Source organism: Macaca mulatta, chromosome 5 (assembly GCF_049350105.2).
Source record: "Macaca mulatta isolate MMU2019108-1 chromosome 5, T2T-MMU8v2.0, whole genome shotgun sequence".
Classification (NCBI taxonomy): Eukaryota; Metazoa; Chordata; class Mammalia; order Primates; family Cercopithecidae; genus Macaca; species Macaca mulatta.
This window is the reverse complement of record NC_133410.1, coordinates 176,615,506-176,641,166: the sequence shown is the minus strand read 5'-3', so window position 1 is coordinate 176,641,166 and position 25,661 is coordinate 176,615,506. Positions and strand designations below refer to the sequence as shown.

Here is a 25,661-nt window from a genome sequence, read left to right as displayed (position 1 = left end):
TAAATATTTTATATTTATTTATATATATATATATTTTATATATATGTAAGAGAATCCCAAAATTTTCCTCCCTTCTTCTCTCTCTGTATTCTTTTTTCTAAACTCTAGTCTCATTCGTTACTAATCACCTCTATGTCAAACTCCAAGCTCTGGGAGTTCACAGTCCAGTCAGCAGGTGAGACAAACACAAGCACAGTGCAAATGAGATTAGGGGAGTGAGAGGTAGGAAGCAAGGCGCCTGGGGGCTGGCATAGCTGGTTGAGCTTGCAGTGCCCAGAGAAGGATTCAAAGAGGAAGGCTTAGCTGAACAGATTCTTGAAGAAAGAGAATTTAGATGAAAAGTAGGCAAGAGAAGAAAATGGCGTTCCAGGTGAAGTGATTGGGCCAATTTACAGAGATGTGAAAAGCAGAGTCATTTGGGGGAATAGCAAAAAGTCTGATCTGACTGGAAGTGGAAATAGCAAATAGCAAATGAAGCAAGCTAGAAAACTAAAGCAAAGGTTAAAAAGAATGCTCTATCCTAGATTAAGGTGTTTCAGTTGAGATTTCATTTAGTAGTTAGTGATGAGGCACTTAGGGATTTAAGGCAAACATTTTAAGATTAGAGTAGCAATTTCTAAACGCAAATTTGTTCATCATTATTGTCTTTTATATATTATTTTTCTTCTCATTCTACTTCTTTGCTCAGTTTTTGTCTAATCTGTATCTGTATTTTGCAAGACATTAGCTATTTTATACCCACAGTAGAGTTTTAAAACAAGGTGAAGCAAAAAATAATTACAATAAAAGATGGTAGAAATAATCAGACTTACAAAATCCTTGGAGTGCTCCTCCTAGCATTTGGGCATCCATTATGGGATTGAAATTGGGAGCTGGGAAGATGGTTCCTTGCACCTGGTGGGAAAATCAATGAGAAAGTGATTGTAATGATTCACATTAATGTTTCAACATTGTGGCTGGGCGCGATGACTCACACCTGTAATCCCTGCACTTTGGGAGGCAGAGGCAGGCGATCACCTGAGGTCAGGAGTTCAAGACCAACCTGGCCAACATGATGAAACCCAGTCTCTACTAAAAATACAACAAATTAACTGGGAGTGGTGGCGCCTGTAATCCCAGCTACTCAGGAGGCAAAAAAAAAAAAAAAAAAAAATTCAACATTGTTTTCCAGACAAACGAAAATGAAAGTATATTCTGTATGTTTACATTACTACAAGACATACACACAAGGCCTGTTAAACAAATGCCTTACTTGTGTGTTAACTGCAGAGAGAAAATTTGGTTGAGTTCATTTTATCCGTTGGTCTCTACTACTATCCGTTGGCATCTATCATTCAAATAAGAGACCATGATACCAAAACCAATTGTAAAAAAATATAAGAATCAAATTAATAATATATATCTTCTTGACTAATAGTAAGTTTTTTTTAAGGAATGGAGCTTATTTTATAGAAACTGAAAAAGAGTACTGTATTGGTGGGATTAATTTCATTCATATGAATTAGAAATGGTACTTGCTACCACAGCGTTTTTCTATATAAGGGACCTTAAAATTATATTAGAAAAAAATAAAAATAATTGAATTTGGATTATGAGCTTCATAGAAATCCAGGTGATATAGATAAGGCAGAGATTATCTAGCCAAAGCTCATGACTGCAAAGGTAAACATAAAAACTTGTAAACATAAAAACTTGACAGACATTCTATTTAAATTCTCTCTCTTGACAATCATAAAATGGTAGAACATTTAAAGCAGGCTTGTGATCCACATGGTGCATTATTTTAGAATGAACCTGCCAGGACTAGCCACCATACAATCACACTCAGCACAATACAGCTGTCAATCAAAATTTATTAAGAAGGGCAGCTCTCCCTGTTTATTGTCAGTATGCCCAGACACATTGGGGAATTTATGCCTTCCCACAGCAAATGAGTCTTCCAGGCCCTGAGATGAACTCAGACATTCCTATTAATTAAGTTAATTAACTAAGGAGAACAGGACTAGACCATAATTTCGAGCTAAATGAATATACATATACTGATACCAAAGTATTTGTAAAAGGAATTTGAAGGACTAAGAACTCAAAACTAAGAATTGAATTCAGTTTGGATTCTACCTCACTGATATTAGTAAATATGAAGTTGTCTATTTGAAGTAGACCAAAAAACATGATGATTGTGATATGTCTATATTTCCATTCTTAGAAGTACAAATTAGTGGAATTCTTATTCTGTGAATTATGCAGATTCTTTCAATCATTATACTTATCGTGTTTAATGTTTTGCATCAGGAAAACAAAACAGAAATACACATATCAGACAGACTCATAAGAATTACCCTGGAGAAGAAGATGTGGGGGAAAGAGCTGGTCCTAGATGAGAGGGTGTAAATTTCCCCCAACCACATGTATGAATGAATAAGTGATCTGGGAAGTCAGACTGCAGCCTTTCCACAGCTGATTGTATATGAGTTGCAAAAGATAGTTGGAGGTGGCAGCCACAAGGTTACTAAGTAAAAGAGTGATACAATTTGATTTGAGTTCCAGTGGTAACACTTTATAACAATGCAAAGAATGAAACAAAAAGAAGCAATACAAGTTGCAAGAGTGGCTAATTTAGAATTCCAGTTGAGCTATAATGTAAACCTGAACTGAGGCAAATAGCATGTTTTCAATAAATACAGATTTCTTGGTTAACTAACTGTAATTTAACCTACTAATTTTTTTTGAGACACATTTTTAACTTAACCTAATAATGGCAGTTTACTATGAAAAGTTACCTTGAACAGTCAGAGACTGTTTTAGGAGTTTTCCAGAATTTATACCTTTCAAACAATGCCCTTTTTATATGCATGATTTTTTTTTTTTTAATTCTGGCCTTAGAGTAAATTGGAAATTTTGAAAAAATGTACATTTTTCAATGTGACAGTGAGAAATAATGTGTATCCGTATGCATTAAGATTTTTTCATTTCTTTGAAAATGGCCAGATTTAGAAATAGTATATATAACTTGTCTAAGGCAAAATAAATTGTAATCCCTGTCATCTCTATTTAAGTTTTACCACAAGGTAATCAAAATATAATATTTGCTTCTAGTTACATATGAATTTGGGTTTTGAAAAAGGAATAAAGAATGTGCTCCTTTTAGAAGACAGAATAAACAGCCACATAAACTTACTATACAGAAGAGTATGAGTAATTTGTATGTTTAAAATTTGGTTCTAGAAACTATCTTTCCACCTCCATGAATATATTAAATGACAGAAAAATTTCAAATTTATTAATTCCTGAGACTCAGTACAGACTGGAAAAAAAAAAACACTTGTTTTGCACATGAAGTTGATAAAAATATTTTTACTATCTCATATCAATAGGTACATCAACATATGGATCATATTTCACTTATAGCCAATTAGGTGGCCAGGATTCATAAAACCACATCCCTCCAGCTCCAACATCCCTAGGCTTTCCACATTTGAATACTTTTTCTCATGTGGCTTTTGAGTCACATGCACCTTGACAATCTGAGTGCCTCAAGACTTTTTGAGTTTGAAATGTCAGCTAGGCAAAGTGACAGTTTGACTAACAAGACACATGCTAGAGTGTGGGTTTCAATGGATAATTCTGTGTGTTTGAAGTAGCTTAATTTTAGTGCAGTTGATACTAGATCTCTAGTTAATTAAAGACTTTAAGAGTCCTAAGAGGAAATTGTACAGGAATCTTAGGATTTCCTTTCATGGGGCATTTACCCTGAACATGGCATCGACTTAGCTTTGGAGCATTGCTCCTTGGGATTTTACTTTGGACAGAACTAAATGCTCTAAACTCTCCTAAAGGTCTTCAGCCATTTATCACCCTCTGCCTCATGTCTCCCAGGAGTTCTTCCAAAGTGGTTTCAATGGCTTTAAACACAGCCAACACTAAAGGGTGGATTACTGAACACATTGTTTCTCTTCCTTACCCTTCCACAGCTAATGAGCCCTTCAGTCCCATTCCCTCATTCCTAGCCTTACAATACTTTTCATGTAATTTGCCTTCTTTTAATTTCTGTTACTACTACTTAATACAGACCTTTGCCAATTTTTCTTTCATTTTTATTTCTTTCTTTTTATATCTGATAAGCTGCCAAGTAGATTCTATTTGTCTACCAAAATGATCCTTCTAAAAGGATCAAATATTATTTGCCTTTCCATGCTTAAAATCTTTAATGCCCAAAACAATGCTTCTCAATATTTGTTTTGTACTCTGGCCCACGTGATACATGGTTTTCAGAAGAAAGAAACATCCTTGGGAGCATCTAGGCTTATGAACATGTCCCAGTATGCTATAGCTTTAAGTACATTCCATTCTTGCCCACTCGAGAAAGTATATTGCCATCCAACTGAGTGACAGTATCATATAATGTAGGAATTACATAGGATAGAAAAAGTCAAACTTTGGTTCTTCAGAGTTAAACATTTTCAATGCATATGCCATAACATATTCCTGTGACTCAGAATAGATGACTCATGGGATTCACTTCAAATATTTTAACAGAGTATACAACATTCTTCATGACCTGATTCTTTACTCCCTGGATAGTTTCATATTTTATTTTCTCTCTCCTGAGCCCCTCTGTTCCCACACCGTGACTCACAGTCACACACTCCAGCTAAAAGGAACTTCTGTGTCATTGTTCATTGTGTTCCATCCGTGTGAATATTTCCTCCCCAACTCCCATCTCTTGATTTCACCTTATTATCATGGCGAACATCTATACAAGATGTTATCTTTCAAGCTTTGGATCCAGAGTCATCTTGTACATGGAGCCATTCATGATGCCTGTAGTAGAACTGTCCATTCCCATCCTGGTGCCCTCTCTTTTATCCTGGGCATGGAACTGTAGCACGCGCTACTAGAGCGTCAATTGCACTTCAGCAGAAATTTTCCATTTCTAATTCTACTGGCTTTCTGAGAATAACGGTCCTATTAGCAAGGCTTCCTCAGTTTTCTTGAGAGTAAACCTGAATGTGAGTGGCTGTGCAAATATGGAAATAGAACTGTTCTTGCAAGTAAATGAAGAAGAATTTGGATCTTCAGGAAATAATTTGGGAAGATACCTAACAAGGAACAAGAATGGAAAATGAGGCAAAATTCCTCTCTGTGACCTCCCCTTATTAGTAACAACTTTTCATTAACATTTGTTAAAAGGTTGTTATAAGTGATTTTTTTAAATAGAAGTTGGGGAAAAGAATGAGTTATTTGGGTTCATCTGGGTGAAAAAAAAAATAACATGCTGACAAAGTCTCTCTTCGGTTTAAACTTTAGTTAGTCAAACTTTAGTTGGGCACCTTTGAATCCTGTTCCCAACTAGACATCTACACTTGGGGGTCTCTGTTAGTCTTGGCGTCACTCAATTGTAATGAGAATCTTGCTAAGTCGGTTTAAAGAAAATGTCCCAACTGTGATATCTGATGAACCTCAATGTCTGATCAAATTCCTCATCCCCCAAGTGATGGCTGGTCACTCTGGCCTGCCTTCAGCAAGATTCCTGTTAGGTATGTTAAACCAGAATCAACCTTCTACTTTTGATGCATAATCTCAGTAATTTTTCATTCCAGACTGCCTCCCTTGAATATAAATCCCCACTTATCCATGATATATTTGGAATTGAGCTCAGTTCTATTCAATTACTGAAGTCTCTTTTCCCCTATTGCAATAGTTCCTAAATAAAGCCTTTTTTTTTTTTTTTTTTTTTTTTTTTTTTTTTTACCATTTTAACTGCTACTCAGCTCTGGTTTCTTCAACAATGCACAGCTATAGAGCTCACACAGGGAAAGAATCAAGGCAGCATAAGATGCTAGGAGTCCGAAGAAATCTGGGAAGGCTTTGGACTCCACATTGCATACTCAGGGTATTTGAGCAATCTTATGTGTAGAACCCCATAAAAACCTACATGGTTTCCTGCTTCTTCTAGACCGTAAGCTCTCAAGACCATAGATTTTGTGCAGTGTAATTTTATTAATAGTACTGTATTTGATTTGAAATAATTTCTGATTTCGCCTTTTCAAAGTTTTCAATAGACTGGAAGAATTTTGATTACACAAATTCCTTCACAAAATTAAGTTGAAATGAAGCTAAGTATGTGATATGATTTGAATATGTGTCCCCTCCAAATCTCCTGTTGAAATGTGTCTCCAGTGTTGGAGGTGGGGCCTAATGGGAGGCGTTGGGGTCACAAAGGCAGATCCCTCATGGCTTGATGCTGTCCTCACAACCTCTTTTCCTTATAAATTACTCAGTCTCAGGTATTTCTTTAAAGCAATGTAAGAATGGCCTAATACAATATGATATATTGACCTCAGTTCTAGGGATTGCCTCAGTAGTTGTAATTCACACAAGTGGAATTTAGTTCTATAGTACATAGTATTATATTGGGCTTAAAATGTATGTGCAAATTTCAAGGTAAATTACTTTCTAGACAATCCAGTAAGAGGTAACTATTTTTTGATCACCTGATCTCAGTCAGAAACTTCCTCTCCATCCTCTTATTACCCTTATATTTCTAATGAGATTAGGAGGTTTAGAAACAATATCAAAACACCACGGATCTGAAGAGACTTCAATGGATATGGATTTGAGAGAATGAGTCTCATTCACAGAAGGTCAAAATGGAGGATTAAAACGCTGAAAAACTGGCCTGGCACGGTGGCTCATGCCGGTAATCCCAGCACTTTGGGAGGTCAGGTGGGTGGATCCAAGGTCAGGAGCTCAAGACATGCCCGGCCAAGACGGTGAAACCCCATCTCTACGAAAAATACCAAAAGTAGCAGGGCGTGGTGGTGGGCGCCTGTAGTCCCAGCTACTCGGGAGGCTGAGGCAGAGAACTGCTTGAACCCGGGAGGTGGAGGTTGCAGTGAGTGGAGATTGCACCACTGCACTCCAGCCTGGGAGACAGAGCAAGACTCCTTCTCAGAAAAACAAAAACAAAACAAACAAAAAAGCTGAAATACTAAAGGGAATGTTTCCCTGTGAAAAGAACATGTTCAATGAAAAAAAATTGAGGGTATATGGGAAATAAATATTTTTAGTGTATACTATAACATATGAAAACATGATTTTTAATATTCTAAAACAATGAAACTTGAATCTTTGTTGAATAAGAACAGACTACTCTCAATTTTTAACTCTAAGCATTTAATTATTTGATAATGCTTTTAATCAAATTTTTGAGATTAACTGATATTATTAAAAGAGAATTAAACTATTCACGTTGAAAGTTATGTGCATTTTGATTAAAATTGTAGCCCACACTTATTGTAATTTTATAGAATTTAACTTTCCTAGATTCAAATAACTAAATGTCATGTTACTTTTTGAAGAAGGTTAAATGGCTAACATGTGTAATATAGTTTTCCTGTTGTAAATTAAATGCATATACACAATGGATTCAAGGAAGATGATACATAGTATCACAAAAGCCTAACAAAATTCCATGGAATTTGAAGAAAAATGACTAATCTTCAAGTGAAAAATAGAAAACAGTTAATGTCTTGTTAGAATGTGTGTGTGTGTGGTTTTTTTTGGTGTGTGTAAAAGACATGTGTTTACTCAAAGAATGTAAACAATGAAGAAAACTAAAAACAATTTTAAAAAACCCTCAGTATTACTACTCAGAATTAAAAATTATAAGCATCAAATGAAAACATGATTAGGAGAGTAAACATTTTTAAAAGATAAAATGGCTTTTTAAAAACTTTTATATTAAAGAAACAGAAATACACTGAATGAAGTGCCAAAAACTTAGGCAGACAGCTAAATGATATTTTCCTTATGGGCCAAAGTAGCTGTGTCCTAGATCTGGATATAAAGCAAGAAATACCTTTTACTAAACGCAATTTGGGATAAATACTACTTAGATTAAATGAAAAAAAATCTAATGAAGTGATATTGAAAAAATGTACTGATTTGTAACAAATCCACCATAAGCACTATTAGTACTGACATTTTAAAGTGTCACTTTCAGGTTAAGAGAAGAGATAAAAACATTAAGTCATTATATTTTATAAACAATTTTTCAATTTTAGATGGATTCAAATACAAACATTATGTAAAAGATGAGGATATTGATACTTTCACATTGCTTCCTAATTTCCCTCTTCTCCTTGTTAATATTTTAGGTAGTTTATTAACATTATGATGTCATCAAAATTTATTACGTGTACATTCTGTACCATTATCAAAATGACCACAATTGTCCAACAATATTCCAATAAATTTCTAGAAATATATTAATAAAGTTAAGTCTTATAACCAGTTATTTACCCAGGCTTTTTTGTTCCTGAAGTGTTAATATTTTCTTAAATGAATTTTGCCAACAAGTATTTTTCCCCCAAGATGTGCTTATGAGTGATGTTTTACTTGAGGTGAAAATTTGACGCTTGATTAGATTGCAACAGGTGGAAAGACATTGCTTGGAAATTTTATATTTCTAGGAAACCAGCTTTAAATAAAAATTATTTAACAAGTTTTCACATCTGGTAATATTTCTAGGTTCGAGGCTTCCTATTTTGACTTTTTTCCAATGAGTTTCACATTTATGAAGTTCATAATATATTTCAATGTTCCAGTAAAACCCCGTCTCCATTAGTGTTTTCTGGTCACCAAACTTATAAATAATCTCTCATGAGTTGCTATAATAGCTGCCATTTACAGAGTGTTAAGTATTGCAAAGCTCTATTTCTCGGTATTGTATTTCATCCTTAAAGCTACCCTATGCTATTACAGCTATATTATTCCCCATTTTGTAAATGAAAAAAGTGAGACACAGCAAAGGTAAGGAACTTACTGTGGCAATACAGCTACCGAGTGGCAAAGAAGAGGCTTGAATCCGAATTTATCTGGTGCTGAGCCAAAAAACTTAAAATCCTCTCCTAATTTCTTGTACCAGTTCATCTGGTGTGTATATACTTATTTTCCAGTGCTATCTTATCACGGAAATAATTTGTTTGGGGGACGCAACCAAATTTCATGCGCCCCATAATTAGAAATCATGCTTTGTGCAGTACTTTCTATTTCTCAAAGTTCAAGGCCTCGCACTTTGGCTGGGCTTGTAACTAATCAATTGTTTGCCGTGTATAACAATATTTCAAAATATCTCATATATTAACCAAAGAGATACATATTAATATGGTTCTAAACTTTTTGAAACATACACAGCTGAACTGCAAAGCTCAGTCTAAGCTATTAAATCCAGGTACCTATAAATCATGTAGCATAAACATGGTCCCATTGTATGGTGGCTGCTTTGGAAGAACTCAGAACTCAATTGAAAATCAACAATTCTGTGATTCTATGACAATTGCTTGCTTCGCTCCACCTGTATATGAGAAGGTGTGCTAAATGCAAATCAGCCTTATGAGTCAAGGACATCTGCAATCATTTTGGTAATTCCTAGTTTGCTATCATGGCCTATTTCCAATTATGTGGATGTGTAATGTACATTTTTCTGACTCCTCTTAACGAGGTTATCTCTATGAGGTTCCACCTCATTTCCTGAGATAGTTTTATGGGCTGACACTATTAGTTCCTTTTTCACTATGTCATATTATTTCCAGCCTTATTTCCTCATCACAAATCGAAATAGTAGTAAATGCTTAGAACTAAGAAGAGAACAAGACTTATGAGATAGAATCTTACACATTGTGGGAGAAAAGTATGTATCAAGGGACACTAAATAAAAATCATGTAGTTAATGAGTAAATATAAAAACAAGCACAGATATGAAATATTTTCAGCTAGTTTTTATCATCTTTGATTATTTGCACAAATATTGTTCTCTGTTAGCCAGACACTTTAGAATTAGTTATAAATTAATACAAAAATGCAGAAAAACATGATTAATAATTTTTGCTTCTTGATATTCTTTCTTTCTCCAAGTAAAACATAGGATATACCATGAAGGTGTTTTTACACATTTCAGCAACATTTGCAGAATTGTTTTCTTCTTGGTTAAAAAAATATATATACACATACATTTTTTAAAAGCAAATCTCTAAAAGTCTGCTTCCCCATCATGAAATGTCTCTGAAGGAGAAATCCTCTAGAGTACAGATTATATTTTCTAAGGAGAGTACACCCTTTTTGAGCAAAATACCAGTCAGGTTCTCTATAGTTTGGGTACCAACTCCCCATTCGTTACTAGAGCTCATTACAGAAGACAGAACACTACTAGTGCCATTGTAGAATCCCTACTGCTCTGAGAGAGCAATCAGATTACAGTCACTTCTCAGGTTGTTCTGAAGAACTTTTCAGGAGCTGAGAGCACAGCATAAATCAAAGTGAGTGAGAACCTGCAGAGTGACAATAGCTTCCTCCCTGAAATAGAAAATCCATGGCTGGGACATGGCTGGAACTGCTGGGACACTGATCATCACACAATATTCACCATACTCATTTCAGCTGAAAGAGGAAATGCTTATGTGTATATCTAATCTTTTGAAAGCTCAGTTCTTTGCTATCCCACGCTAATTAGGCCAAGAGCCCATTGTTTCCCCCCTTGTTTCTTTAGAGTTTTACAACAGTCCTCAATCCTTTCACACAGCAGGTCCTCTAGTAATGTCATTTTGATCCACATTATTTGGTTATAAATTGATGAGGGGGAAAAAAGAATCCCCGGCAGTGACAGTGTGGAGTTTGCATGTTTTCTTTATGTCTGTGTGGGTTTTCTCCGAGTGCCCCTGTATTCTCCCACATTCCACTGATGTGCACATTAGGTTCATCCGCTTGTCCCCATGGTCCCAGTGTCAGTAAGTGAGTGAGTGAGTGAGTGAATGAGTGAGTATTGTCTGAATGCACGCTGTGGTGGACAGGCATCCCGGCCAAGTCAGTTGCCGCCTTGTGCCTGAGCTGCTGGGATAGGCTCTGGGGCCACCCATAATCCTGAACTGGAATAAGTTGGTAAACACTTATCTTGTTTTTACTAATCTTTCTTCAATGTATGTATAGCTCACATTTATTTCAATTTTGATATTGGAAGTCTTTGGTCTGTTTAGAACTTCGGTGATGTTTTTGTGATGAGAGATGTAGGAACGTAACTGTTGCGTGTATCAATTAGCCTGTGGGTAAAATTGATTTTGTTATACATTGTTTTCCTTAAAGGTGCAGATTCCAAGAACCTATCCACGACATTAGGTGAGGACTCACCGTACAATGGCAGAGCTCTACATGGGAGATTCAGTACCTATTCACAAAGAGTTGGTATATGCAGCTGGTAATACAAAGAGTGTTATAAGAAACAATTAAGTGATGTGATGTGTTCCTGCCAAAGATTAGACAAATTACAGCATATATTTATGTATTTAATCTTAGTTGTATTTTTAAAGGGAATTATTTTGGAGAACACACACTTTTTCCAATTGTTCAAATATCACTTTGGGATAAGTATTTCAGAATTGCTTTCAGAGATATTTGAATACTTCTTCTTATTAGTATTTTTGAGACAGGATTTTGTTCTGTTGCCCAGGCTGGAGTGCAGTGGTGCAATCATGGCTCACTGCATCCTCAACCAACCAGGCTCAAGTGATCTTCCCACCTCAGCCTCCTGAGTAGCTGGGACCACACGTGCCTGGCTGAGTACTTACTATTTTATGATGGATTTGATGTTTACAATTAGCCAAGGCTAAGACTAATGAGATACAGAGTAGTAAAGCTGTTAATAACACCACAGTGTGTGTGTGTGTGTCTCTGTGTGTAAAATTTGCTGATGATATTAGTGAAACTGGAGGAAATTTATAAAATTAAATGGAGAAATAATTGCTAGTAAATTTCATAGTATTTCATCACTTAGTGACTTTGATGAATCAAACTTCATTGTTAGGTCACAAAGAACATGGATTTAAAAAATGAGTGGATTTGGCTCAAACACATCCCCACTTCTGGAAAAAAGTTTGCCTTACTGAGCTCTGGTTGGTAGTCATCCTATATGAAAAATGACACCAGTTTATAATACCACCTTTATTCCATAATTGGATGTGTTTCTTAGTTATTAAAACACATTGCATATTAATTGGATTTCTTCCATAATAATAAATAAAATATGAAAAGTTAAAATGGTGCCTTTTTGCCTCTCTGATTCAGTAGCTTACTGAAAGTTCTAGTTATATTTTGGGGGGTGGGGAGATACCTGGAGATGCTCATTCTTTTATTTATTTATTTTATTTTGTTATTCTGGCTATAGAGGATGCCATAATAAACACCATACTTCTGTTATTCTTGAAGTAAATGGTCACCGGCCCATTACTGGCTCATGCAAAACAAAATTGGCTCAAAGGAATACTGCACATATAATTTACACAAAGATGCATAGATTCAGAAGAAGACAAATGGAATATAGTGATTTTGTCTAAAATCTCCAAGCTGGTCACATCTGTAGGCTCAGTCTTTGGGTTTTACTCGTGCTTGTCAATAGACTGTTTAATAGTGATTTCTTAGGTTCAAAAGTCAAATTATTTTTTTTCTGCACATGTTTTATCTATATGGATTATATTCCACCCAAAATTTGAGACCTAGCTCACACTCAAACTATATCATGTGAAGTCTTTACAGATTTTACCAAGTATTATTATTATTCTCTTTGCATCTCTATTACACATGGCCTTCCTTTTTTTTTTTTTTTTTTTTTTGCATTTGTCTTTGTCTCTAAATTTAAAACTTCTGGAGGGCAGGTACCTTTCTTTTTTTGCTTTTCAAAGCATCTAGGGCAGTGCCTTACATGTAATGTGAGCTCAGAAAATGTTCATAAAGTATAAAAAAATCCAGGTACCACAGTGACATCTTCTGTTTACCTGGTGGTTTTAAAAATTCATTATTCATATAAGCAGGCTATGCTCTAGGCATCTACACCTGCATTTCCTTGGTAATCACCTCAGCAGTCTTGTGAGACTGATAATATTAATCTTATTTCACACACGAGAAGACTATGAGGCTGAGTAAGTTGTTTAAAGCCACACAGGTATTGACTCATGAAGCCAACATTCAAATCCAAATTTAACTTCGCGGTTAGTGCCCTTCCCATTATAGCTGTAATTTGTGTAAAATAAAATAACATATGCTATTAAGACTTTTTTTTCACTTATGTGAATAAAAACATTTCCATTTTCAAAGGACCCTACAAGTAAACACAAAATTCTAAAAGGATGAGCTCTTATTTTTATGTCAGTTCAAAAAGAAAGAAGAAAGAGGGGAGTGTGTGTGTGTGTGTGTGTGCGTGTGTGTGTGTGTCTGTGTGTGTATTGTAGGGAGGGATGGAAAGACGGTAAGACACTCAAAAAGAAATTCCCACTGTCTGCCTTGCTGAAATTTTTTACGAACAGAATGTCTAATATTTGATTTTAAGTTATTTGCACAACCACTGTGTAAACCCATCTGTGGTCATGAACTTTCAACAGAGGTTAGTTGGAATACATTTTAGTTGGTGGTATTTTGGGGGAGTGAAGCTATCAGGGTTTTCCCCATGATAGGGTTATTCAGCATCAAGAGGAAATCAGCCTAAATGCCCACCAGTGATAGACTGGATAAATAAAATGAGGTACAGAGGCTGGGCGTGGTGACTCATGTCTGAAATCCCAGCACTTTGGGAATCTGAGGCGGGTAGATTGCTTGAGCCCAGGAGTTCCAGACCAGCCTAAGCAGGCAACATGGCAAAACACTATCTCTATACAAAATTAGCTGGGCATGGTAGTATATGCTTGTGGTCCCAGTTACTTGGGAGGCTGAGATGGGAGGATTGCTTGAGCCCTGGAGGTGGAGGTTGTGGTGAGCTGAGATTGTATCATTGCACTCCAGCCTAGGCTACAAAGTAAGACCCTGTCTCAAAAAAAAAAAAAAAAAAAAAAAAAAAAGGAAATGTGGTACATGTATACCATGGAATACTATGCAGCCATAAAAACAAACGAGACCATGTCCTCTGCAGGCACATGGTTGGAGCCTGAGGCCATTATCCTTAGCAAATTAACACAGGAACAGAAAACCAAATATCAGATGTTCTCACTTATAAGTGGAAGCTAAATGATAAGAACACATGGGCACATAGAGGGGGAACAGCACACACTGGATCTTTTCAGAGGGTGGATTTTGGGAGGAGGGAGATGATCAGGAAAAATAACTATTAGGTACAACAAACTTTCATGACACAAGTTTACCAATGTAACAAACCCTGCACTTAGATCCATGAAATTAAAAGTTTAAATCATTGCTAAAAAAAAAAAAAAAAAAAAAAAAGAGCAGTATGCATGTGTTTGCTGGATGGTCCTTAAACTAATTAGTCAAATAACATGAAAACATAGAGCTTCAAATGAGTAAGATAATTGTTAATCTTTATTTCCTGTGTTCTTCTAGCCTCAGGAAAAAATCTTTAGGGAGACAGTCACTGGAATAGAAATTCGGAGAACCTGATTTAAATCTTAAAGCTTACTTCAGCTTCTAGCCGTGTTATGATTGTAAAGAAAATATGAATATATTATCTAATCAATCTAAAATTTAATGAACTGATGGATAGTTCATTAGCACTAGTACAGTCAGTGATATTAAAACAGGCTTAGTAATATTATTTTTTCAAATTTTATGCCAAAGTATTATGGCCAAAAATCTTAAATTCTTTCCCTCATTTTTGTACCACTTAGTTTGGTGTGTGTACACCTTATTGCAGTACTTTCAAATCATTGAAATAATTTGTTTGAGGGACAAAGCTCATTTTATGCCCCCATAATTAGGAATTATGCTTTGTGCAGTACTTTCTATTTCTCACAGTTCAAGGCCTAACACTTTGGCTGGGCTTATAACTAATCAATTGTTTGCAGTGTATAACAATATTTCAAAAATCTATTAACCAAAGATCATATTAATATAGTTCTAAACTTTTCGAAACAGATACAGTTGAATTGCAAAGCTCAGTGCAAGCTGTTAAATCCAGGTACCTATAAACCACGTAGCATAAACATGGTCCCATTGTATGGTGACTGCTTTAGAAAAACTCAGAACTCAATTGAAAATTAAAAATTCTGTGATTCTATGACAATTGATTGCTTCACTCTACCTGTATATGAGAGGGTGCGCTAAATGAAAATCAGCCTTATGAGTCATGGACATCTGCAATCGTTTGGATAATTCCTGGTGTGCTATCACAGCCAATTGCCAAGAAATTTGCTACATGACCAAATTTATGATAAATCAGTTGCCATACAGTCATTACAATTAAGTAGGTAGATGTCTGGAGTTAAAAAAGAGATAGAGGGGAACTGATTTCACTCACCCATCCTCTTACAATTAAGATCTAAGAGTATCTTCAACTAACATGCTTTTACTATTTTAAAAAACAATTTTCTAGGAAGATGTCATTGAAAATTACTTCAATAGAAGACTACTAAACTTAAAAGAGAGAGTATCATATGGCTAGTTACTATTCAAGGCTCAAGATATCCTATCTCCAATCCCTGAACCCTATCAATGTTGCCTTGTATGGAAAAAGGGAATTTGCAGATGTGTTTAATTAAGATTCTTGAGATTATCCTGGATTATCTGGGTGGGCCATAAATACCTTTCCAAATGTCTTGTCATAAGAGGGAGGCAGAGGAAGATTTGACTATAGAAGAAGGCAGCATGATAATGAAAGCAAGATGCTGTGTTACCAGATTTGAAGATGAAGGAAGGAAACACAGCCCAAGGAATGTAGGTGACCTTTAGAAGCTAGAAAAGTCAAGGACGCTGTTTCTTCCCTAGAGTCTCCAGAAGGAATCATCTCTGCTGCTACCTTAACTTTAGCTCAGTGAAATTGATTTCAAAATTTATGACCTCTAGAACTGTAAGTGAATAAATCTGTTATTTCAAGCCATTAAGTTTGTGCTGATTTGTTATAGTAGCAACAGGGAACTAATACATTTACTTTGAAAGCCAAGTATCTTATATGTCCACCAATCCTAAACTCTTATGCCACAAATTTGCCCAATCCTCATCGAGCCCTCTCGATTCCCATCAAAAGATTTTTAGGCCGGGCACAGTGGCTCATGCAGATCACGAGGTCAGGAGTTCAAGATCAGCCTGACCAACATGGTGAAATCCCATCTCTACTAAAAATACAAAAAATTAGCCAGGTGTGCTGGCAGGTGCCTATAATCCCAGCTACTTGGGAGGCTGAGGCAGGAGAATCACTTGAACCTGGGAGGCGGAGGTGGCAGTGAGCCAAGACCACACCACTGCACTCCAGCCTGGGTGACAGAGTGAGACTGTCTATAAAAAAAATATATATATACACACACACACACACACACACACACACACACACCCGGAAGATAGCAGAGCAATGAAAGAAAAAACAAGAATAAATAAAACATAAATTTAAGTAATGAAAGAATCACATCCTTAAATTAAAAGAGATTACCTCATGTTGGAGAATGTTAATGAAAAAAAAAACAAGATTAACATTTGAAACATAATATTTAGACCTATTTAGGTTATTTACAAAAGAAATAACCAAACTGCCATTAGCATTCTCTTCTGCAAAATTAAATATGAGAAGGCATTTGATCAGCATTCCCAGAATCCAGAGGGAAAGGTTTCAAACTGAAATGAAAGTCGAATAAATGTAAAAAAGTAAAGGGAAGAAAAGTAGTTCAATATCACGAATAATAGTATTCATAGTAAGTAAGTGTTCAAAAGTCATAGTCAACACACTGAGTTTTCAATATATATCAAGAATAGTGCTAAATAATTTATATTACCCTGCGCTATGGTTTGAATGTGGTGTCTTTTCCAATATCTACAATAAAACCTAATTACCAAGTTGATGGAATCAGAAGATGGAGCCTCTGGGAGGTGATGAGGCCATAACGGCTCTGTCCTCATGAATGGGATTATGTACTTTCATACAAGGGCTTGATAAAACGAGTTCCTCCACCTTCTGTTACTTGAGAACACAGCATTTTTCCTTTAGAGAGGACACACGTTCAAGGCACCATTGTGGAAGCAGAGACTGGGCTCTCACCAGACCAAGGGAGATGAAAGCAGAGACTGGGCTCTCACCAGACCAAGGGAGTTGAAAGCAGAGACTGGGCTCTCACCAGACCAAGGGAGATGAAAGCAGAGACTGGGCTCTCACCAGACCAAGGGAGATGAAAGCAGAGACTGGGCTCTCCCCAGACCAAGGGAGATGAAAGCAGAGACTGGGCTCTCCCCAGACCAAGGGAGATGAAAGCAGAGACTGGGCTCTCCCCAGACCAAGGGAGATGAAAGCAGAGACTGGGCTCTCCCCAGACCAAGGGAGATGAAAGCAGAGACTGGGCTCTCCCCAGATCAAGTGAGATGAAAGCAGAGACTGGGCTCTCACCAGACCAAGTGAGAGCGGGTTGATCCTGAGCTTTCCAGCCTCCAGAACTGTGAGAAAATAAATTCCTACTCTTTATAAATTACACAGTTTTAAATATTGTGTTATAGCAGCAGACAATGAACTAAGACAGCATATTTCACTCTCAGGCATTAAGCCATCAAATATACAAGCAAATGGGATTGGTCCTATTACTAAAGTTGAAGAAATAGATTTAGAGAGACTGATTTCTTTCTTTTTTTCGATGGAGTCTCCCTCTGTCGCCCAGGCTGGACTACAGTGGCATGATCTTGGCTCACTGCAACCTTCGCCTCCCAAATTAAAGCGATTCTCTTGCTTCAGACTCCTGACTCGCTGGGACTACCGGCATGTAGCACCACACCTGGCTATTTTTTTTTTTTTTTTGGATTTTTAGTAGAGATGGAATTTCACCATGTTGGTCAGGCTGATCTCAAACTCCTGACCTCAAATGATCTGCCCACCCTGGCTTCGCAAAATGCTGGGATTACAGGCATGAGCCACCGTGTCGGCAGGCAGATTCATTTCTGTTGCTAGGTCATATGGCTAGTAAAGTATGGAGCCTACACTGAAACCCCAATCTGTCTGATTCCAAAGGCTATGCTCTTGATCGCTAGACTAGTCTTCCACATGAAGGAGAAATACAGATGGGAATATTTTTTAGTCATTAGAAAATTAATATATACTTAATGTATTAAATTTGGCAAATTAAAAAACCTCTGACATAAAAAGTTTAAGAAAAGTCATTTATGATCTCATTGTCTACAAATTATTGTTAAATATTTTAATAGCTGTCAAAAGAGAAAATAGTCCACTAAGTGCTCTTCTTGTGCTTTTCACATCTTTACATATAGTGATAAGGTATTTTTTCTAAATGAAACAATGAAGTCACATTTACATTTTTTTTTTTGTAATCTGACTTTTCTTTTGTTGCCTTTTTTTTTTTTTTTTTTTCCAGACAGAGTCTTGCTCTGTTGCATAGACTCTGGAATGCAGTGGTACAATCTTAGCTCACTGCAGCCTCTGCCTCCCAGGTTTAAGGAATTTTCCTGCCTCAGCCTCCTGAGTAACGGGGACTACAAGTGCATGCCACTGTGGCTGGCTAATTTTCGTGTTTTTTCTTAGTAGAGATGGGGTTTCTCCATGTTGGCCAGGCTGGTCTTGAACTGCTGGCCTCAAGTGATCCACCTGCCTCAGCCTCCCAAAGTGTTAGGATTACAGGCATGAGCCACTGCACCCAGCCTGGCTTTTCTTTTCATAATATACCACTAATAGGATATTTCTTGAAGTCTATTGTGCTTATCTTGAAGATAAATGTCATGGAGCAGATCTGAAAATACTATTCAGTTCTCCCTATAAATAGTTTAATAATAAGATGTCATTACATGCTTTTTATTCATCAGTACTATATTATTTAAAAAGAACTGAAATAATGTTTAAATTCAGTGAACATACCTGTGCCCCAAATAAAACAGTGATAAGTATATTTTGCAAATCACGACATTCTAGAAGTGAAGGAGGCATTATACTATGTGTATAGCTACTGTGCAGTTTAAACAGCACCTCCATATTCTTTATCTTATTTGATGTTAACAAGAGTGTATTAAGCAAGGTAAGTGTTCCTATTTCTATATTATATATGAAAAAGTGACAATATTTATACAAAGCCAGTGGCTTACTAATTGGCAGCCTAGAATAGGTGCCTTGAGCATTGTGTCCTCTCTAAAGTGTTGCGGATTTAAACTAGCGCTTTTATAGTGTATCTTACCTGTTAATTTTATGCTTTTCTACTCTTTTTGGTTATTATTCTCACATTTTGAAAAATTAAGGCTTATTTTATGTTTTTAATGTTGCATAAAGTGGTTAAAAGGCCTAGTACACATAAATTAATCTAGAAAGGATAAAACATAGTAATTTTGAAGGGTTAAACATAAAGCAAATTTAACATGGGTTCGAAGTGTTTGCTCATCCTCAAGGAACGTATGCACTCCTGAACCTCACACTTAAAACAGAGATTATGCTGACATTTAATGTGTGAAGGACTGAATTCTGTTGAAGTATTAGAACAATTTCTACAAAATGGTATTACAAACCTTAGATGAATGGTGATTCTAAAATTTCAGCAACTTTAATCTCATTTGATGTTTTTAGATAGGTTAGTAATCAGCACTCACAAAGCACAATCATCTATTTCACAAACAGCAACAGATTCCTGGAGATTAAAAGTTATTTGGCTTTCAGTAGCAGAGACCAGTGATATTGTTATCTAGAGAACTGTATGTTCTTGAGATGTTAATGAGAAAAAGAATGGTCCTTTAGATTACCTTTTACTTTCCTCCTTTTTGGACACTGATAGACTATTCTCGAAAGTATCATGAAATTCTACTCGCAGCAGATTTTTACCTTTATAATAATGCTTGGCTGTGGTTGGTTTTATGTTGTTGTTGTTTTTTTCCTTTCCTTAATACTTTTTTAAGCAAGAGTATGTGATTTTAAAGTAAAGCCAGTTTGCAGCTAAATAAAACCTGGCTGGGCAATCCATAAATGAGTTGTTTAACTATATAGTGAAGAACTTGTAGACTTCTATATGAAAGAATTTCAATGGAAACAAAAGTTTTAGAATTTTGAAATTAACCTTGATAGACAAATAATATATATTACAGAGTTAGAAATAAGAGTCGGTTTGTTTAAGGTAATTTTTACGTTAAACTATTTTAAATAAATGTCCTACACAGCATTTCTATTCTATTCAGTGAAATAAGATGTACAAATCTCAAAAAAAAAAAAAAAAAGAGAATTAACACTAAATAAAAATGTTGTGGCCTCATTAATATGGGTGGAAGGCATTTCGTTACTAGAAGTTTTCTTTATAAACATTAACTATACATCTAGCTATAACTAAACCAGGGAATAAAGGAGACAAAAGGAGTGCATTTTATCTTGATTGGTTTTCTATCAGTTGGTTAACAGTTTCTACTTCTAACATGGAGTTTGTTTTTTATTTATTTATTTTTATTTTTTATTTTTTTGAGACGGATTCTTACTCTGTTGCCCAGGCTGGAGTGCAGTGGCCTCGGCTCACTGCAAGCTCCGCCTGCCGGGTTCACATCATTCTCCTGCCTCAGCCTCCCGAGTAGCTGGGACTACAGGCGCCGCCACCACATCAGGCCAATTTTTTGTATTTTTAGTAGAGACAGGGTTTCACCGTGTTAGCCAGGGTGGTCTCCATCTCCTGACCTCGTGATCCGTCCGCCTTGGCCTCCCAAAGTGCTGGGATTACAAGCGTGAGCCACCGCGCCCGGCCTAACATGGAGTTTATTGATGCGTTATAGTAAGGAGTATAAACTGAGTGAGATAACTTAGATAACTTAGCTGAATATAGCTAAAATGCTTTTAAAATATATTTAAAGATAATTTTTTAATTTCTCAGGAGTACCTAGTTTTATAAAGACATTAAATGTATATTTTTGTTATGATTTTGTGTAGGTAAGAAAAAGATGATTCAGCAAATATTGATTATCATGAAATTATATGGTAAGGAGTCTGCAGTTATTTTTTAAAAAGATCTTCAAATTCATCTGTCAGCTCTTTGCCAAACCACTCAATGACAGATTCAGGAAATGCTAAAGTCACTTGCCTAAAGGGGGAATGAAATTTTATCATTTTATTTTAAAAAATAATACTAACTTGGTGATTTATTTTATACTTTTAATTATTGGTAATGTACCTAACATTTTCCTAACATGTACTTAAGTCCAAATCAATTTTCTGATATAAATTGCATTTGGAGTATTTGGTATCATTTTCCTTCATTTAAGAAATGTAATAGCTACAAAGATAGAAGTAAGAGAATTTTGATAATTAAAAAAAAAAAAAAAAACCTTGAGCACATATGCCTAGGAGACTAAAATCCATTAAAATTCATACTGTGTTTTATATCAAAATGAAAATTTTTGCTGAACAAATACGGTATGTTGAGCAGAAATCAGTTATGGGTTGCTCTGCACCAAACATATATTGATCTCCTTTCTGGAAAGTGAGGGCTGGTAGAAATTCTCATTTGATGGGTGCATAGTAGAAAAAATGTGGGAAACAGTCAAAATGTTCATGTACCACCTTAACAAGATTTTAAAATTGGTCCCTTTGTAATTCAGTTTTTGCTGAGGCTGTAACCTGATGGCAAAATAATAGCTGCCAAGAGCATTCACATTCCAAAGTGAATAGATTCCCTAGAACAGATTTGCAAAGAACATTCTAAAAATCAGTGTTGTTATTCATAGCCACTTACCAACCTAGATGAGGTTAGAAAGGGGATTTACTTGGGTAGAGGTGATAGTGTTCTCTGAGACCGCCTTGTCCTGCCATGGGGAATGAGATGAAGGGTGGTGATGTCAGCATCAAGGAGACCACCCAGAGAACTTGAAATGTGTAACGTGTTTGGGGAACACAGTAGGTACACATTGAGAAATGTCTAAAGCTCAGAGTGCATGGCTACGTAGCTATTTTAAATGAGAGGGTGGCTTCACCACGGATGTCTGAATTCCAATAATTCGTTGCACTCCCAGAGTTTATTGAGACAAAAGATGTGAGACTTTGCCACAGATTACATAAGTGCTACAAAGTGGGAGGAGTTGGCCATAAGCCATTTTAAAGGGATCTGGCTCCAAATTTTCCTTTAGAAGGAACGACAGGAACTCTAAGAGGGAGCAGATTGATAAGAAGATGGCAAGAGAAGATTGTTTGCCATGAGAAATATCCTAAAAACCTACAATGGACCCAAAGAAACATCTTTGAAGGCCATAGTGTATCAGTGCGAAATGATTATAATACCAGCTAAATGATACTAGATGTCAGAGGTGTTTCAAAAAGAGCAACTCCATCTTGAGTAGGGGCTGGGTAAAATAAGGCTGAGACCTACTGGGCTGCATTCCCAGACAGGCATTCTAAGTCACAGGATGAGATAGGAGGTCAGCACAAGATACAGGTCATAAAGACCTTGCTGATACAACGGGTTGCGGTAAAGAAGCCGTCTAAAACCCACCAACATTAAGATGGCAATGAGAGTGACCTCTGGTCGTCCTCACTGCTCATTATACTCTAGTTATAATACATTAACATGCTAAAAGACACTCCCACCAGTGCCATCACAGTTTACAAATGCCATGGCAATTTCAGGAAGTAACCCTATATGGTCTAAAAAGGGGAAGAATTTTTACCTTGACACAAAATTAGACATTTTAAATTTCTATAAATTTTTGTGAGTGCAGGTGACTTACGAACATTTAATTATCTAAGAGTAACAGAAAAGTAATGGTACTTAAATGGACTGGATGTTCATATCCCCCAAAATTCATATGTTCAAGCTCTAACCCCCAATATAATGGTGTTTGGAGATGAGGCCTTTGGGAAATAATTAGATGTAAATGAGGTCATGAGAATGGGGACCCTATGATGAGATTAGTATCTTTATGAGAAAGAGCTGAGTCTCTGTCTCCTATGTGAAGACACAGCAAGAAGGTGGCCATCTGTAAGCCAGGAAGAGGGCCCTCCACAGACACCGAATTTGCTGACACCTTGATCTTGGACTTTCCAGCCTCCAGAGCTGTGATAAATAAATTTCTGTTATTTCAGCCACCCAGTCTATGGTATTTTGTTATAGTAGCCTAAACTTACTAATATAGGACCTATGGAAAACTAGTCCTACTGAGTTTAAATGAACAATTTAAGAATGAAATAAAGGCCATGGTTTTTGCCTCCAGTAATTATCCTGAGTTTAATTAATTAAACTGTCTGAAAAAACATTTTAGTGTTGTTCAAAAATATATTTTGGGTAAAGGATAAATACAATAATTTCTCATCACTTTAAATAATTGGAAAGTGAAATTAACAATGTCAGAGAGATATTCACTAAAAAATCTCTAAACACTTAAATTGCTCCTATTCTCCACTGAAGCTCTTTGTTTCCTTCATTCTGTTGCCCCTTTTTATTGACATTCTTGGTCTAAATCTATTTTATCCCCAAAGAACTATTTAAGTTTTGTAATCAAGTAAATTCATATTTTCTCTTTTTGATTGGTCTGCTTATATTACTGCCAATGGAATCCATATAAAAGGAATCCTAATGTGATAATTTTACAGTATTTTGGTCTTTTGAAGAGGCTCTAAACTAACCTGCAACGTGGGGGATAGTATTCCTAAGAACTCCATGAGGCTTTCCATACTTTTTGCCACTAATTTAAATGCCTCCATCTTTGAGGCATCTCATAGGAAACACATCTAAAAATAGCAGGAACTTTTATATGTAATGTATTTTATCTTATATGATTTAACTTTTTTTTTTTCTGATTGGGAAGCGAAGGGCATAAAAAGAAGCATACATCTATCAAGTAAGTGACAAACTGGAGCAAAAATAATGTGTCATGTATCCAAACATCTGATAATTTTACCTTCTCTGGGCATTGTAAAAAATAAAGCATTGCCAGAAAATGTTAGAACCTCCCCTTCATTTTTCTTGTGATAACAGACATAGATATCTCACTAAAGTAAGTCAGTAAAGCAGACTTGATTTTAAATGATCTTTGTTCCTTGCTGGACAAAGTAGTAAATTACTTTAACTCCCCTACTTCACACCTTGTAAAATAAAAGTTGTAGATGTTTTGTAAGTTTCAGTTACTATGAAGATTAATGAGATATGTATTTCAAGTAATAGTAATTATCATTCATTCTGTTTCTCTTCTTTCTTCTTCTTATAATTAGCACCTGCCTGTAATATCACACGGGTTTTGGTTGTTCTTCCAAGAGTTCCATGGAACACTATATTGTTTTCAAGAATCACACTGATATAAAATTAGACATGCCTAGCTTAACTGAGTTGTAAAATTAAAACTTTAAGATTTTTACAGGTCCACAATCTATATTTTATCCATTTCTCATACATTATACTATAAAAATTCATAACAAATGATTTTAAAATATCATTGACCCAAACTTGTTTGTACTTATTGTTGACCTAAAATTGTTTGCATTAAAAAGTACCCAAGTAATAGGAATGGACAAAGATTTCATGACAAAGATACCAAAAACAATTGCAACAAAGGCAAAAATTGACAAATGGGATCCAATAAATTACAACAAAAGAAGCTGTCAACATAGTAAACAACCTGCAGAATGGGAGAAACTTTTGCAAACTATGCAGCTGACAAAGGTCTAACATCCAGCATTCATAAGCAACTTAAATCTACAAAGAAAAAGCAAACAACTCCATGTTTGGAGTGTGTGTGAAACACTCCAAAAAGTGGGCAAAGGACATGAACAGATACTTTTCAAAAGAAGACATACATGTGGCTAAGAAGCATATGAAAAAAAAGCTCATCGCTGATTATTAGACAAATGCAAATCAAAACCACAATAAGGTATCAGCTCAGACTAGACGGAATGGCTACTAATAAGTCAAAAACTAACAAATGCTGGTGAGCTTCTAGAGAAAAAGGAATGCTTATATACCGTTGGTGGGAGTGTAAATTAGTTCAACCATTGTGGAAAACAATGTGGTGATTCCTGAAGGAGCCGAAAACAGAACTATTATTTGACCCAGCAATCCCACTACTGGGTATATATCCAAAGGAATATAAACCATTCTATCATAAAGACAAATGCATGTGTATGTTCACTATAGCACTATTCACAATAGCAAAGACATGGAATCAACCTAAATGCTTATCAATGATAGACTGGATAAAGAAAATGTGGCCCATATACAACATGGAATACTACACAGCCATAAACAAGAATGAGATTGTGTGCTTCGCAGAAACATGGATGGAGCTGGAGGCCATTATCCTTAGTAAACTACCACAGGAAGGGAAAAACAAATATTACATGTTGTCATTTATAAGTGGGAGCTAAATAATGAGAACACACAGACACATAGAAGGGAACAACAGAAACTGGGGCCTACTGGAGGGAGGTGGGTGAGAGAATGGAGTCAGGAAAAATAACGCAGGGGTAATAGGCTTAATACCTGAGTCACAAAGTAATCTGTGCCACGAACTCCCATGACATGAATTTACCTGTATAATAAACCTGCACATGTACTCCTTAACTTAAAAGTTAAAAAAAAAAGTGCCCAAATCTACAGATCCCAAAAGCTTTCAAGACTGCATGGACCTTTGCTGATCAAAACAAGAGAAGAAGGCCGGGCACGGTGGCTCAAGCCTGTAATCCCAGCACTTTGGGAGGCCAAGACGGGCGGATCACGAGGTTAGGAGATCGAGACCATCCTGGCTAA

General features: G+C 36.1%; 1 protein-coding gene across 2 annotated transcripts in view; it reads right to left on the bottom strand.

Moving 5' to 3' along the window:
• Nucleotides 1–25,661, bottom strand: part of ANXA10 (annexin A10) — a 99,684-nt gene that overhangs the window by 60,840 nt on the left and 13,183 nt on the right. The window contains exons 1-2 of one of the 2 annotated variants that reach the window (XM_015139473.3): nucleotides 8,828–9,078; nucleotides 813–894 (exon numbers count right to left, since the gene is read on the bottom strand). In XM_015139473.3, the coding sequence (XP_014994959.1) occupies nucleotides 813–852 (40 nt within the window). In that variant the 5' untranslated portion in view covers nucleotides 853–894; nucleotides 8,828–9,078. Of the gene's footprint in view, nucleotides 1–812; nucleotides 895–8,827; nucleotides 9,079–25,661 lie in introns of those variants that run through there. The other variant, XM_028848871.2, reaches the window with a different exon arrangement.